Source organism: Pan troglodytes, chromosome 4 (genome assembly GCF_028858775.2).
Source record: "Pan troglodytes isolate AG18354 chromosome 4, NHGRI_mPanTro3-v2.0_pri, whole genome shotgun sequence".
Taxonomy (NCBI): domain Eukaryota; kingdom Metazoa; phylum Chordata; class Mammalia; order Primates; family Hominidae; genus Pan; species Pan troglodytes.
The window spans coordinates 70,937,876-70,951,615 of NC_072402.2; the positions used below are offsets into that span (position 1 = coordinate 70,937,876).

General features: G+C 40.2%; 1 protein-coding gene across 5 annotated transcripts in view; it reads left to right on the top strand.

The window, feature by feature from the left end:
• Positions 1-2,111: 2,111 nt before the first annotated feature.
• The window catches only part of OXCT1 (3-oxoacid CoA-transferase 1), a 147,514-nt gene continuing 135,885 nt past the window's right edge, over positions 2,112-13,740 (top strand). Inside the window, 2 exon segments of one of the 5 annotated variants that reach the window (NM_001280381.1) lie at positions 2,112-2,189; positions 2,958-3,048. In NM_001280381.1, the coding sequence (NP_001267310.1) occupies positions 2,134-2,189; positions 2,958-3,048 (147 nt within the window). In that variant the 5' untranslated portion in view covers positions 2,112-2,133. 5 annotated transcript variants of the gene reach the window in all.

Genomic DNA, 13,740 nt, shown 5'->3' on the forward strand with positions numbered 1-13,740 from the left:
TTAACACTCTGTATTTCTCATTGACAATACCCTGCATAAGAATGCGTGTATCCTTGTTCAGTCTTCATCTCCTCATAAGACATAAACTCCTGGAGACCTGGGACCATGTCTGTTGTCTTATTCACAGTTGAATTCCTAACACTTAGTATAGTGCCACATGAAGGAAAGCATTTAATGGTTAGTCTGTAGCCCAATTAGTCTATAGACTAATGATATAGTATACTTTTATAGACCAATACATGATTGACACATTTAACCATATTGCTATTATTTTTGTTGCTGTTTTAAAAATTGCTGTGATGCATAACCTTGTCCATATATATATGTGCACCTGTTCTTGTATCTTTTTAGGTTAAATCTCTTGAAATGAGACTGCTAGGTGGAAGGGAAGGAAAGATGATATAAATAATACTGAGAGCATGTAGCATAGTTATAAGGAGACGATGTAACATTGCCTAAGAGAATACTGATTTTCCAGCATCAGCTCCATCCTCAGAATTCTGTGGATAGAGCTTTATTGTCTTTAAGATATTCACCGCATACTTATGGTCCTAGGCTGTGATCTTCAGAGTGGACTGCATACCCTGTAGGAAGTACTCAGGAAAACCCATGGGCACACTGGAAAAAAATAAAACAAGGTCTGTTTATATTTGTTTTTAACTAATCTTTCAAAATTGTGTTTAAAATGTACTGTAGTAAATGTATTTAATTTATAAAAAATAAACATATACATACTTTACACATATATATGTACGTGTAGGATACAACTTCCACATACATTTACATTGATGACACAAACAAAAGTTTTTACATCACTGCTCTAAAACGTGCAGAGAATAAAAATAGTGAAGATTCATAATTGTCATAAGATATTGATATAAAACCAATTTTTCATCCAAGTTTATTATTGAAAATGGGGAATGAAGTCTGAGTGCTGTTAAAATTTGCTTTGCCTTTTTTCCACATCTGGTCATTAAAAGCTCATTACAAATTCTGTGACCCTTGTTACCTTAGTCTGTTTTGGTTACTGTAATAAAATACCATAAACTCAGCAGTGTGCTGTTATGAAGAGCAGCAATTTTATTTCTCACAATTCTGGAGGCTGGGGAGCCCAAGATCAAGGCACCAGCAGATTTGGTGATAAAGACACAGATAAAGGCACTGATCCCATTCATGAGAACTCCACTCCCATGATCTAATCACCTTTCAAAGGCCCCATTTCCTAACACCATTGCTTTAGGGGTGAGGATTTTAACATGTGAATTTTGAAAGGGAAACATAAACATTCAGACCATAGCACTTACTTTTCTCCCAGTACTTTCCTGGCTGCATTCCAGTGAATAGCAGTTCAATACTTTTGTACTGATTATGTTTTAGGAGTAGCCAGTGAAATAATCAGTTTTATCATTTTAACACTCAGGAGGTTTTTCCTAGACATCAACAAATGACTGTAGAGTAAATCTGAGATAGATAGAAAACCCACAGATATAGATCTGGCTAGAGAGTAGCGGTGTTTCAAGTCACAGCTCAAAGCCACTAGTAACTGATTAATGTTCATTAATGATTTACAAGTGAGGAGGGATTTCTATATCGTTGATTCTTTGGTTTTCCAACTTAATGGCTTTATTTCACTGAAGGCTACCACCCTCATTCGCCTACAGAGAAGTGCATATTGAAAGATTATCCTGTTATTCCATTTTCTGAATTGGCAGCCAAAGGAAATATTAGTATGTGATGTGAAACACAGCATCTATTATCCTGAAACATTCCCCTGGGTTCACAGGTTCAGACTAGAGAAGGCAAAAGTTGGCAACCAAATAATATATATATTATTGTGGTAAGAACACTAAACATGGGATCTAACCTCTTAACATGTTTTTAACTATATGATACAGTATTACTAACTACAGGCATAGTGCTGTATAGGTCTCTAGAACTTACTCACCTTCTGTAACTGAAATCTGTATAGGAACTCCCGAGTTCCTCCTCCCTATAGCCCCTGGCAACCACCATTCTGCTCTGTTTCTAGGAGTTTGACTAGAACTCCTGGATACCTTGTTATTGGAATCATACAGTATTTGTTCCTCTGTGACTAGCTTATTTCAATTAGCATAATATCCTCAATGTTCATCCATGTTGTCACACATGGCAAGATTTTCTTCTTTTTTAAGGCTAAACAGTATTCCGTTGTATGTATATACCACATTTTCTTTATCTATTCATCCATTTATCAACATTTAGGTTGTTTCCACATTCTGACTATTGTGAATAGTGCAATGAACATTGGTATGCAAATACCTCTTTCAAGCAACCAAATATACATCTGACATGTATATTTAGAACTCTCATACTAAAACTATATGTCCAGTGCTTTTAAAAGTTAAATAAAAGCTGTACAATAGTTTAAATAAAAGTACGTAAATTCTTGCCCTCACCGTATTGATTTTTTTCCTCACTTTTAGATGGTCTTTTCATTTATTTTGCAAAAATATATAATACATGGTTGTAATCCTTATATAATACAATTTGAATTCTGACTTTTACACTTATCCTAACCATTTCCACATACAATTTAAAATTTTTACTTTTTAATAGTGGCATAATAGTTTTTCAAGATGATGCACTATAATGTAATGAATCATTTCTCTGTGGTTGGATATTTATAAGTGACCCTGATGTATTCTACTGAGCCAGGGTGTCACAATCTCTTGGCAGTATTTTTTTTGAAATGTATTATTGCAGGTGTTACTGGTTGTCTGGGAACATAAACAGTGCGATCATGTAGCCAAAATATCATACTTGGTTTGGGTTACTTTATTGTGAAAAAGATTTAACCAAATGGAATATCCACAAGAAGGGAAGAAAATAATAATGAGAGAAACAGGGACCATTTGAAAGAGGGAAGTACAATTTGTAACTCACTATTTGACTATTTTCTTCATGTACTTCAATGACAGGTTATCTGTGGGGAGAAGACAGTTACAGGCACAGCAAAGCATGAGGCTGGATACAGGAACTGTGTTAGAGAAGAAAGGCCAAAGGATGATGGTGAGCACAAAGTAAGCTGTAAAAGAGAATGAAAATGTAAATAATTACTACTATCACATCATGATTAGAAAGAAAGTATTCAATTTAAAGAGCTGAGCTGAGAGACACAGGTTAAGTTCATGGTTTGTATTAAGGCGGCAAAAAAGGCTTACCCAAGTCAAGTCAACACAACTGATATTTGTTGAACTGCTCTATGCTTAAAAGAAATCCTAGGACACTATAGATACAAAAATGAACAAAACTTGATAAGCTCATAATCCAGGTGACCAAGGGCCCTGAGAGCACAAAGTAAAAGAATATAGTTTTTTAAGAGGTGGAATTCGGAGTGTGAACAGTCAAAGTACACAGAGGAGTGACATTTGATCTGAGTCTTGAAAGAGGAGTAGGAGTTTGCTCAGCCGGCACAGAAAAAAAGGCTTTAGCAAAGGCTCCCTGTCAGAAGGTGCTTGGTATGTGCAGGGAGCAGAAAGTAGTCCAATTTAGCTAAAGCCATAATTTTCAAACATATTTAATATGAGTCACCCTTTCAAATAAAATTGTATTTAGAACCCAACATATACAATGTGTAAAAGTGGTACTTTACAGTTTAAATGTATTTTATCATTTTAATTGTGAAATATTTTCTGTTATACATGGAAAAAATGAGAATAATAAAGCACTTCGGAGAAGCTAAATATGGAGTTATATCTGATACTTTGCTTATTTTATTTCTGTTTGGCTGCACAATAATAAGAAAGTTCTGATTCACACTGCAGCTTGTCCCAGAATTTCAGTATATGCTTCAATTAAAGTAGATCAGAAGCTTGAAAGAAAAGTAGCAGGAAATGTTTGCTTCAGTGGTCAATAACTAATAATGTCAATTACCTCTTGTTCACATATGTAAATGTCAGACAAGATGTAGCCAAAATGGAAAATAATCTCTAAAACTATTTATAGTATAATATTATTATGAAGTGTTTTATATGCTCTTTTTGAACAACTACTATGCTGTGATAAGAAATAATTCTAGGCAGTACATGTCTCTGACCAGAGCCTCAAAGTATTATATACTTACATAAATTTAAGTGAGTCAAAATGCAGAGGTCTAAATGATAAAAAGATAAATACAGAGCTACAAACTTCTTTATCAATGACATATTTTATATATTCAAATATAGGAAATTCGATGATGAGGAAACTTTAATCTAAGGTTTGTCTCCCAACTGCACAATCTGGTCTGTTTTTATTTTTATTTTTATTTTTTGAGATGGAATCTCGCTCTGTCACCCAGGCTGGAGTACATGGTGCAAACTCAGCTCGCTGCAACCTTCATCTCCCAGGTTCAAGTGATTCTCCTGCCTCAGCCTCCAGAGTAGCTTGGAGTACCTGTGCCATATGCCAGGCTAATTTTTTATTTTTAGTAGTGATGGGGTTTCACCATGTTGGCCAGGCTGGTCTGGAACTCCTAACCTCAGGTGATCTGCCCGCCTTTGCTTCCCAGTGTGCTGGGATTAGAGGTGTGAGCCACCATGCCCAGCCACAATCTGGTAATTTTTAATACTTTTAAATCAAAGATAGATCATAATTGAGTGTGCATGCTCCTTTTGTTAGTGTTGATAGAACAGTAAAAATGTAATCTAAAATTTAATTTCAAAATATAATGTTTGCGTAGCCCCTGAAGTACCTCTGCAGAGCCCTTAAGGCCACATGATTTGTTGAGGCTAGATTAAACAAAATCTTGCCTATAATCGAATGTTGGACTTCACTTGCAGCCTTTGAGGATTTCTTGAAATATTTTAGAAAAAGATGTGAGAAGACCAGATCCTGTATTTGAAATAATAATTTTAAGTATGTTTAAATTGAGGGAGAATGGAAATTCATTTGGAAGGAAACTGAAATAATTCAGATGAGAGAAACTGAAATTGAGGCCCTGAAGTAGTGCAGAATGAGTGAAACTGGAGAGTTGGGGTAAGATTCAAAGATATCTCAGAAAGAGGGAGGTATAAAGAAATAGCAGCTTTTAATAACATATGGTCCAGGGTTTGAATCTTGCCTTATGTTTTTCAGTTTATTAAGTAAATTTTTCAGTTTACTTTACGTTTTCAGTAACCAAAGCACCTGCTATGGTTTGAATGTGTCCTCCCCAAATTCATATGTTGACACTTAATTGCCAGTGTGATAGTATTAAGATATGGGGCTTTTCAGAGGTGATTAAATCATGAGAGCTCATGAATGTGACTAGTGCCCTTATAGAAGAGGTACAAGGGAACTGTTTATGTCTTCTGCCCCTTCCATTATGTGAGGACACAGAGAAGGTATAATCTATGAGGAACAGGCTCTCATCAGACCCTTGTTAAAGGAAAAACTTTAGACAAATTAACTTTAGCAGAGTTTATTTGAGCAAAGAACAATTCATGAATCAGGCAGCATTCTGAACCAGTAGAGGTTCAGAAAGCCCCACTCAGCAATGTGAGCAGGCAGTATTTATAGGCAGAAAGAGGAATTGAGGTACAGAAACAGCTTGATTGATTATGGCCCAGCATTTGCCTTATTTGGGCACAATGCAACGTGGCATTTGCCTTATGTGGACATGGTCTTATTAGTTGGTAGTATGTGATTGGATGAAACCTGGCTGCTGTAATTAGCTGAGACTCAGCTATCTGTTACAAGAATATACTCTTAAGTAAGGTTTATTTAAACACTAACTTAGGTGCAGTTTGCTATGCAGAATTTCAAAGTATGGAAGCAGCTTTTGGCCAAATTTAATTTAATTTAACATATTCAGTATGCCGGTGTCTTGATCTTGGACTTTCCAGCCTCCAGAACTGTGAGAAATACATTTCTTTTTGTAACTTACCCAGCCTAAGATATTTTGTTGTAGCAGCAAGAATGGACTAAGATAGCATCTGGGAAATAATTAATAATGTATAATCTTTTAACACCTGAATAATGCAAATATTGATCTAGAGATTACCTTACATCTTGATATTCTGTAAGCCCTGCTTAACTACTGCACCACAGAAGGCCGTATAGCTAGAGACTGCAGAGCTGAGACTTGAACCCTAGAAGCCTAACCACAGAATTCCTGCTCTTTATTATTTTGCTGTCAACACTTGATTCTGAGGTTGTGCAAATTCACTGTGTAAAAATCAAGAGGCACATATAGTTTGAAATATAAAGCAGACGTGTGGGGAAAGGAAGACCAGAAGAGATGATCCTCTTCTATGTCATGTTATTAAGTATGAACTTTGGATCTCAAAGGCAGTGGGGAAAACCAATGACAGGTTTTAAGCAGAAATAAAGTGATCAGTCTTGAATGTATACAAGATCACTCTGGTGCATTTTACTCTTTTAGGTTTCCTTAGTACCTTATCATAATTTTCAATTTCATTCCAGGCCTTAAGCCCTCTCCAAGTATCTCATGCATTTATTTTACTTTTTTTCTGAGAAAACTACACTTTAGAAAAATCAATCTATTTCTTCTTTAATCATTGAACAAATATTAAATACACACTAGTTAATACAAGGGACTCCTTTAAAGGATCTATGAAAATAAGCTTGCAAAATATGCAAATTAATGGGTGTCTTGCACTATAAAACAATACTTAGATTTACAGATTTATGTGAAATTTCAGATTTATGTTCTTCAAACCTACTAGAGGCAAATTGTTTGAAGGACTATGTTCTCCATATATTAAAGGACTATTGTGATAAAATGAAGCACGCATGCACTTTTATAAGTGACTCAAATGACCTACTTAAAAACTGCTATTTCTAGTGAAACCAGTTAATCAACATTTGAAAAACAAGTCTTCAGATGCCCCTGGTTATCATCCTGGGGAGTACACCATCAACTGTGAGAACAGGATGTCGTATCTTGCACTAATGAGATATGCTAATGCATCATCTTTTAGGAGAATTAAAATGAAACTCCTTAAAACAGAGAATAATTTACAATCTAATAAACTCTGACACATTACCTGCATGTATCTGATAAAATGGTGCCACACAGTCATGCCTTGCTTAATGACAAAGACAGGTTCTGAGAAATGAGATGCTAGGCTATTTTGTCATTGTGCTAATATAGAATATACTGACATAAACGTGGATGGTCTAACCTACTACACACCTAGGCTATATGGTATGGCTTATGCTCCTAGACTACAAACTTGTACAGCATGTTACTGTACAATATTTAGTAGGCAATTGTAACATAATGGTAGTTATTTGTGTATTTAAATTTTTCTGTTCTTTCTTTTATTTTGAGACAGAGTCTTGCTCTGGCATGCAGAGGAGCAATCTCGGCTCACTGCAGCCTCTGCCTCCCAGGCTCAAGCAATCTTCCTGACTCAGTCCCCACTGCCCACCCCACCCCAGTAGCTGGCTACAGGTGTGCTCCATCACACAGGCTAATTTTTTTGTTTGTCTGTTTTTGTAGAGACGGGGTTTCACCATGTTGCCTAGGCTGGTCTCGAACTCCTGGGCTCAAGCGATCCACTTGCCTTGGCCACCCAAAGTGCTGGGATTGCAGGCGTGGGCCACTGCACATGGCTAAACATTTCTAAACATAAAAAAGCTACAGTGAAATATGTTATTATAATCTTATGGGACCACCATCATATATGCTGTCCATTATTGACCAAAATGTTATGTAGCACATGACTCTGTGTATGTACACCCACACCCACACATACACATATGTATCATAACATAATACAAAAAAACAAACAAAAAAAAAAAAGCTTTCCTCATTGCATGACTGGAATCAGACCTTTTGTTTAAAGGCTTTGAATCCAATTCTCCCAGTTTTTAAAAGTGTGGAAGTTAAACTGTAAGATTCCACAAAGAAAGGTTTCCAGAATATAACATATTTGCCAGAAACTGCCTTTCAAAGCAACTGGGAAATATCCTTACTAGTTCGGAAAAGTTCAGATATTTAAAAGAAGTAAAATTTTGCACACCAATTAAAATTGAAGTGCCTTTGTGTAACTAGAAGTGAAATCAGCACATAAGAACTTTTTTTGTAATTTGTAATCTAATTTATTCAAGTTGAAGAGACTTGCACATTATTTAAAAAGTATAAAATGAAGTCACAGTCATCAAAAATACAGTACAGTGTGTTTTGACCATACAGTAATTAGGGTGATTTTCTCAGGAGACTTAGTCACATAGCATGCAACATTTAAAATGTGTCTTCCTCAGCCAAGAGCAACAAAGTGAGACCAGCCAAGAGTCAGTCATATGACCACCGGCAAAGTTGCCAATGCAGTTTTTCCATTTCATGTGCCCTGTGGAAGGGCAAAAGTGGAAATGCAGACCCAATTGGAATGGGCAAAAGTGGAAAAGCAGACTCAATTGGAATGCTAGTTTTTTTCACATTGTGTAAGTTAAAGGTACAACAGCTGCTATGTGCTAAATTATCACTAGTTATGGGACTTTAGTTACAGTACTTGAATTTCCCCCCAATCCAACTTCTTAAAATGTGTTGAAATACCAACTAGCAATAAGTTAATTTCTCCAGTGTAATTGAATAGTCTAACTTGGTATTTTACTCCTTAACTGATTTTGACTAAAATTATAATATTTACAGGAAAAAAAAAGTTCAGAGTTAAAAGAATACCATGAAAGGGCAAATGGTTTTATGGACAAACTTTGAACTGCATCTTCACTGTTCATTACCTTACTGTATTTGCTAAGAAAGCTAAGATCTCATTTAATTTTTGTGTGCTTTGCTTTGGTTCAAAACTAACATCACATTCTCAGAACTTGGTCAGGCCTTAATCAAATAAAATGCTATTGAGCTTCCACTTGGTCTTTCCACTCTGCTAAGTGCAAAGACAGTTCTGGAGAAATCAGTCGTGGCTCATGTCCTCAAGGAGTTGGTCAAAAGACAAGGCTTGGCGAATATGTACGTGCCATGTCAATGAACTGCTACAATGGAATAAACTTATAATAATGCCTAACATTTATTGACTCCTCATAATAAGGCCATAAACTTTGCATGAATTAACTCATTGAAACGTTATGACGTTGTATTATAAGCAATCCTAATTTGCAGATGAGGACACTGAGGCTTAGGGAAGTTATCTAACTTGCCTAAGGTTAAAGCAATATACTGCTTTTATGGTTGCATCTTTAGTAATCTCTGGGGTTGCTGGGACTCCAGTGCGAGAAAGAGCCCGAAATTCGCAAACTTGGATGATGGGGAAGAAAAGGTGTGCTAAACTCAGGTCACAGAGGTCCAGTCTTAATCTTGTTCCTCTGCAAGCCTTGTTGCTCACACCTCTTGACCGACAGTTCGAGGCAAGTGCTCACAGCAAACTTACTCTATGTAAGCCAAGGCCAGATGTGGGGAGAAGGGGCTGAGAAATGTTAGAAACGTGAACGCAGTCCAGGCGGGAGAAGAGAAGGGGGCCTCGAGGGGTGCCCCTATGCAGCCCACACACACGCCAGGCACTAACTTGGAAAAGCAACAAGCTTGGCGGGAGATCCTCCCGCGGCCGGAGGGCCCTGAACCCTAGGCCAAGACTCATCCACAACCTAGGGGGAGGCGGCCACCAGCGCCCCATCGAAGCTAAAGGGCTGACAGAAGGGCTGTAGCGGCAAGTGCGCGCCAACACAGCTGCACACGCCCAGACACCTGAGGGGCTGAGAGGAACTTCCCAGCGATCCGCCCCGGCTGCGCAGAGCCTCTTCTCCCCGCCGGGGCCCCGCCCAGCCTCACTTCTTTTAAAAGCAGCAGCCAGCAGCGCGCCGGTGGCGTGCGGCTCGAAAGGCCGGGAGGACGTCATCGACGCGCTGTCGAGCCTCCAGCCCGCCCGGGTTTCCTTCGCAGTCGCGCACCGACGCTCAAACGCGCGCTCCAACCCGCAGCCTCCTCCTGCCTCACCGCCCGAAGATGGCGGCTCTCAAACTCCTCTCCTCCGGGCTTCGGCTCTGCGCCTCTGCCCGCGGATCTAGGGGAACCTGGTACAAGGTAAAGTGCGGGGGAAGAGGAAGGCCATGGGCAGGAAGAACGTGGACCAAACCCTGAGTGGTGCCTGCGTTTTCTCCTCTGCCCCTACCCGCTCTCTCCAGCCTGGGATCTGGCATCCGTGGCGCGGTGCCCTGGTCACGGACACGCGGCGACGCGTTCCTGGCCTCGCCGGCCCCTCGGATGACCGCCTTTGCTTGGTTCTGCAGTCGCTTCCCTGATGGAGCGAGACACGGTAAAGAAGCGCGCGGAGAGGCTGAGAAGGGGCGGGAGGACTCCTGGCAGCGCTCCCGAGCCCTTTGGCGCTCGTCGGCTTCCCTCCTGGCACCCGCCCTTGGATAGGGACTCTGAGGGTCTGAACGGGGGGAGGAGGGCGCCAGTATATGGAGGTTTAGGAGTGAGGCAACAGCGGGTAGGTTTGCGCCCCCGATGTTGGATCTCTGGGAAGAGGAACCTCTAGAGGCCCAGAACCTGAGGCTGGGTTAGCCATGGCTCTGCTCGAGTTCACCGGGGCTGGATGCCGGGTGCGGCGGGTGTGGAATGCCGCTCCCATCCTCTCCTCCCTATTTGGCTCTGCTGCCCCGTAGACTGGAGCGCTCGCCAGGGCGTCTTGCCGGCCAAGCTGGGAAACCATCCGAGGTGTGTCCCTGGCCCGCGCCTGGGCTGCAGGGGCGGACAAACCTTTCTTTCGAGGCCCCTCGTATCCGGGTTAGGGGCTTTCGGTTTTCAGAGCCCTTTGAAATCCTTTTTGTGCCCCACTGCCAACTCTCCACCGAGTGGTATCCGGAGGCATTCCCACCGTGGACTGACTTGTGGTTTTGCCTTATGCACCGTCCTCGCTTGTAAGCCCATCCCTGTCTGGAGCCCTAGGAGCGAATTACAGGACCAGAGCGCCAGGTCCAGGAGGGTGGCTTTATCCCCGCCGTCTCAATCGCGGGAGCCTCTTCCTTGGTATTCAGTAATAGGTCTGAGCTTGACAGCGTGCCATGCACACGGTGCTTACTCCTGAAGCGTGTCTGCCTGGCCCCATTGCTCTTTCCTGCATCCAATCCCTGACCGCTGAGAACACAGAGGAGCCACTGAGCTCCTTCGGTAGGTGCTAGGGAATGGTTCAGAACCGGACCATTTTACTCTTAAATGCCTCTTAGGAAGCATTTTTATAACTGCAGATAGACTTGGATATATAAAGCATTATTAAAAGGGAACTTGACCTTCAGTGAGATTGCAGCGGTGCTGAAGCTAATGCAAACCAGAGCACAGCGATACCCTTGGGCCGAGGTCAAGAATGTTCCTTCTTTTGACAGTTACTGATTTGCCCAACTGTAATTTACTCACTTCAAGTCTTTTCCATCTTGAGTATATCATTAAACCATTTCCGAAGCTCAGCAAACCTCTTCTTAGAGGGACGAGATGCAAATAAGGGGTTCTGCTATATCTCATTAAAAGTTCATACAGAGTTCAAACTTAGCCCTGTCAGGCTTGATTATCATAGGTCTAACTCCTGCCTTCCACTATTCCCCTAGCATGTGGCTCTTAGTGCCGTTATTGTTTAGCACTTTAAATCCTCACCTGCTGCTTCTGTTGAACTGTACCACTTATCTACTTGTTTAACTTTTCAGATGTGTATATTGTCTCCTCAACCAGATGACAGTTCCCCGATGGCAGAGACCATATTTATGCCTTACACTTAGTCTCCCTCAACAAACACACTACTCTGCATAGATCAGATATTCTACACATGTTTAAAGTACGGATGAGAGAACCCTCCAGGCAAACAGAAACCTTGAGTTTTTCCACTAAACATAACTAACAGCTAAAACGAGATAGTTATTTTCTTAAATGTTTAACATTTTTATAATGGGCAAGCCCAGTGTCTCTCAGACCTGAGAGTGCATCAGCATTACCTGGAGGTTTTCTAAAACAGATTGCTGTACCCACCCCCAGAATTTCTAATTTAATAGGTCCTGGGTGGGGCCCTAAACTTTGCATTGATAAGTTCCAGGTGATGTTGATGCTGCTGGTCTGGGGACTGACTGCCCCTTTCAGAGTTATCTGGCATGGACTTAGGTGAAAATAGACTATTGGGAGGTGTCTTCTTTTCTTCATTATTACTGAGGGGCAGTGGGGAGCATTTAATACTATTTTCACTGTAGAAAATTATTAGTGGGAAAAAGGTTATAAGAGTACCACTAACACTTTACCCACCATTCATCCTTGACACTGTCTTTTCCCAAATCTCTTTCCAACCTCAGACTCTCCTGAGCTGCAGTCCTTCTGGTGCAACTGGTGAACTTCACTTTGATGTCAGTTGGTGCTTAAAGCTCTTTCTGATCCAAAGCAAACTAGCCATAAAGTGGCTTTCCCATTCCTTGTTTTGTTCTTCTATCACTGTGCTTAACAGCACCAGTATCCATCCAGTATATAAGCTGGAAATCCTGGAACCATCTTCTCTTCTCCTTGCTGCACTTCCAATTGATCACCAAGTGTCATATGTGTGCCTCTTTCTGAAATGTTCCTCAGTGCTGTCCCTGGCATTCTTTCTCAGCAACTGTTTCTTCCTTATAGCTCCCCAATTAAATACTATGATTGTGTTTAAAATTTTGTAATTATTTAATGACTACTATCTTTGCTAGTTTGTAAGTTTCATTATAGCAGGGACTATGTCTGGGTTTTATTTTTAATATTTTAACTTTGTAGCCCCAGTATTTTGTATAGTTGGTACAAATGGTTGAAGGAAAGAAATAATGAGTTTCCATACCACTTTCTTAATTCAGGCTTCCTTTGAGTTGTGACATCTGTTTCAAAAGCTTTGCTGTCCCTTCGTCATTGAATGATCAAGTCACAAATCAACACTAAAGAACTTACTCATGTAACCAAATACTACTTGTTCCCCAAAAACCTATGGAAATAAAAAAATTAAAAAGAAAAGAAAAAAGAAACTCTGCAGTGTGGTCTGTAAGGCTTTTTACAAACTGCCTCAGTCTGCTTCTCCAGCCTCATCTTCATGAACCTCTCTCCATGAGACCTGATCCCGCATGTCTGTAACCACACAGCCTTTTCATATCGCTGAACTCTTACTCATGTGGCTCCCTTGTTTGGAATCACTGTCCTGACAAGTATTTAACACCTGGCAAACTTTGGTTTTCTAGTCCACCAGGTAGAATGAATTACTCCTTCATCTGTGCTCCTTCGGAGCACTGAGTATCCCTCCAGCATTGGAGAAGAACATGTATGTTCCCTCAATAACAATGCACACCACTGCTGTAGAGAATTGCCTAGTGTTGTAACTCTCTGTGAGCTCCTTGAGATTTATTCTTGTCACATGTGCATAATTGGCAGTGTTTAGTTCAAGGTGAAAATTCTACCTTTGGTAGACACCGGTCCTCTTCTGGACAGCTAAAGTGTTTTCACACACATCACTACCTCTTGGGAGTGATGCCATGCTCTGCAGGTCTGTGAGTGTATCCACTCACATATTACTGCCTTTTCTTTATAACGTGTATCTCTTTACTTCTCTCCATATAACTTCTCCCCACTTTTGTTTCTCAAACTCTGATACTTACTTGGACAATATCAGCTGTTCCTTGTCATTTATTTAACTGTAAGGTGACAAAATAAATATCACCTCATGTGAAAGTAATCTTAAAGCTAAGGCCTATGTCTTTTTGAAAACCTTCAACAAAGATCACCTGGGTTAATTTGCTACAGTATGAATTGTGTTTAAAAACATTCTTTGTAAA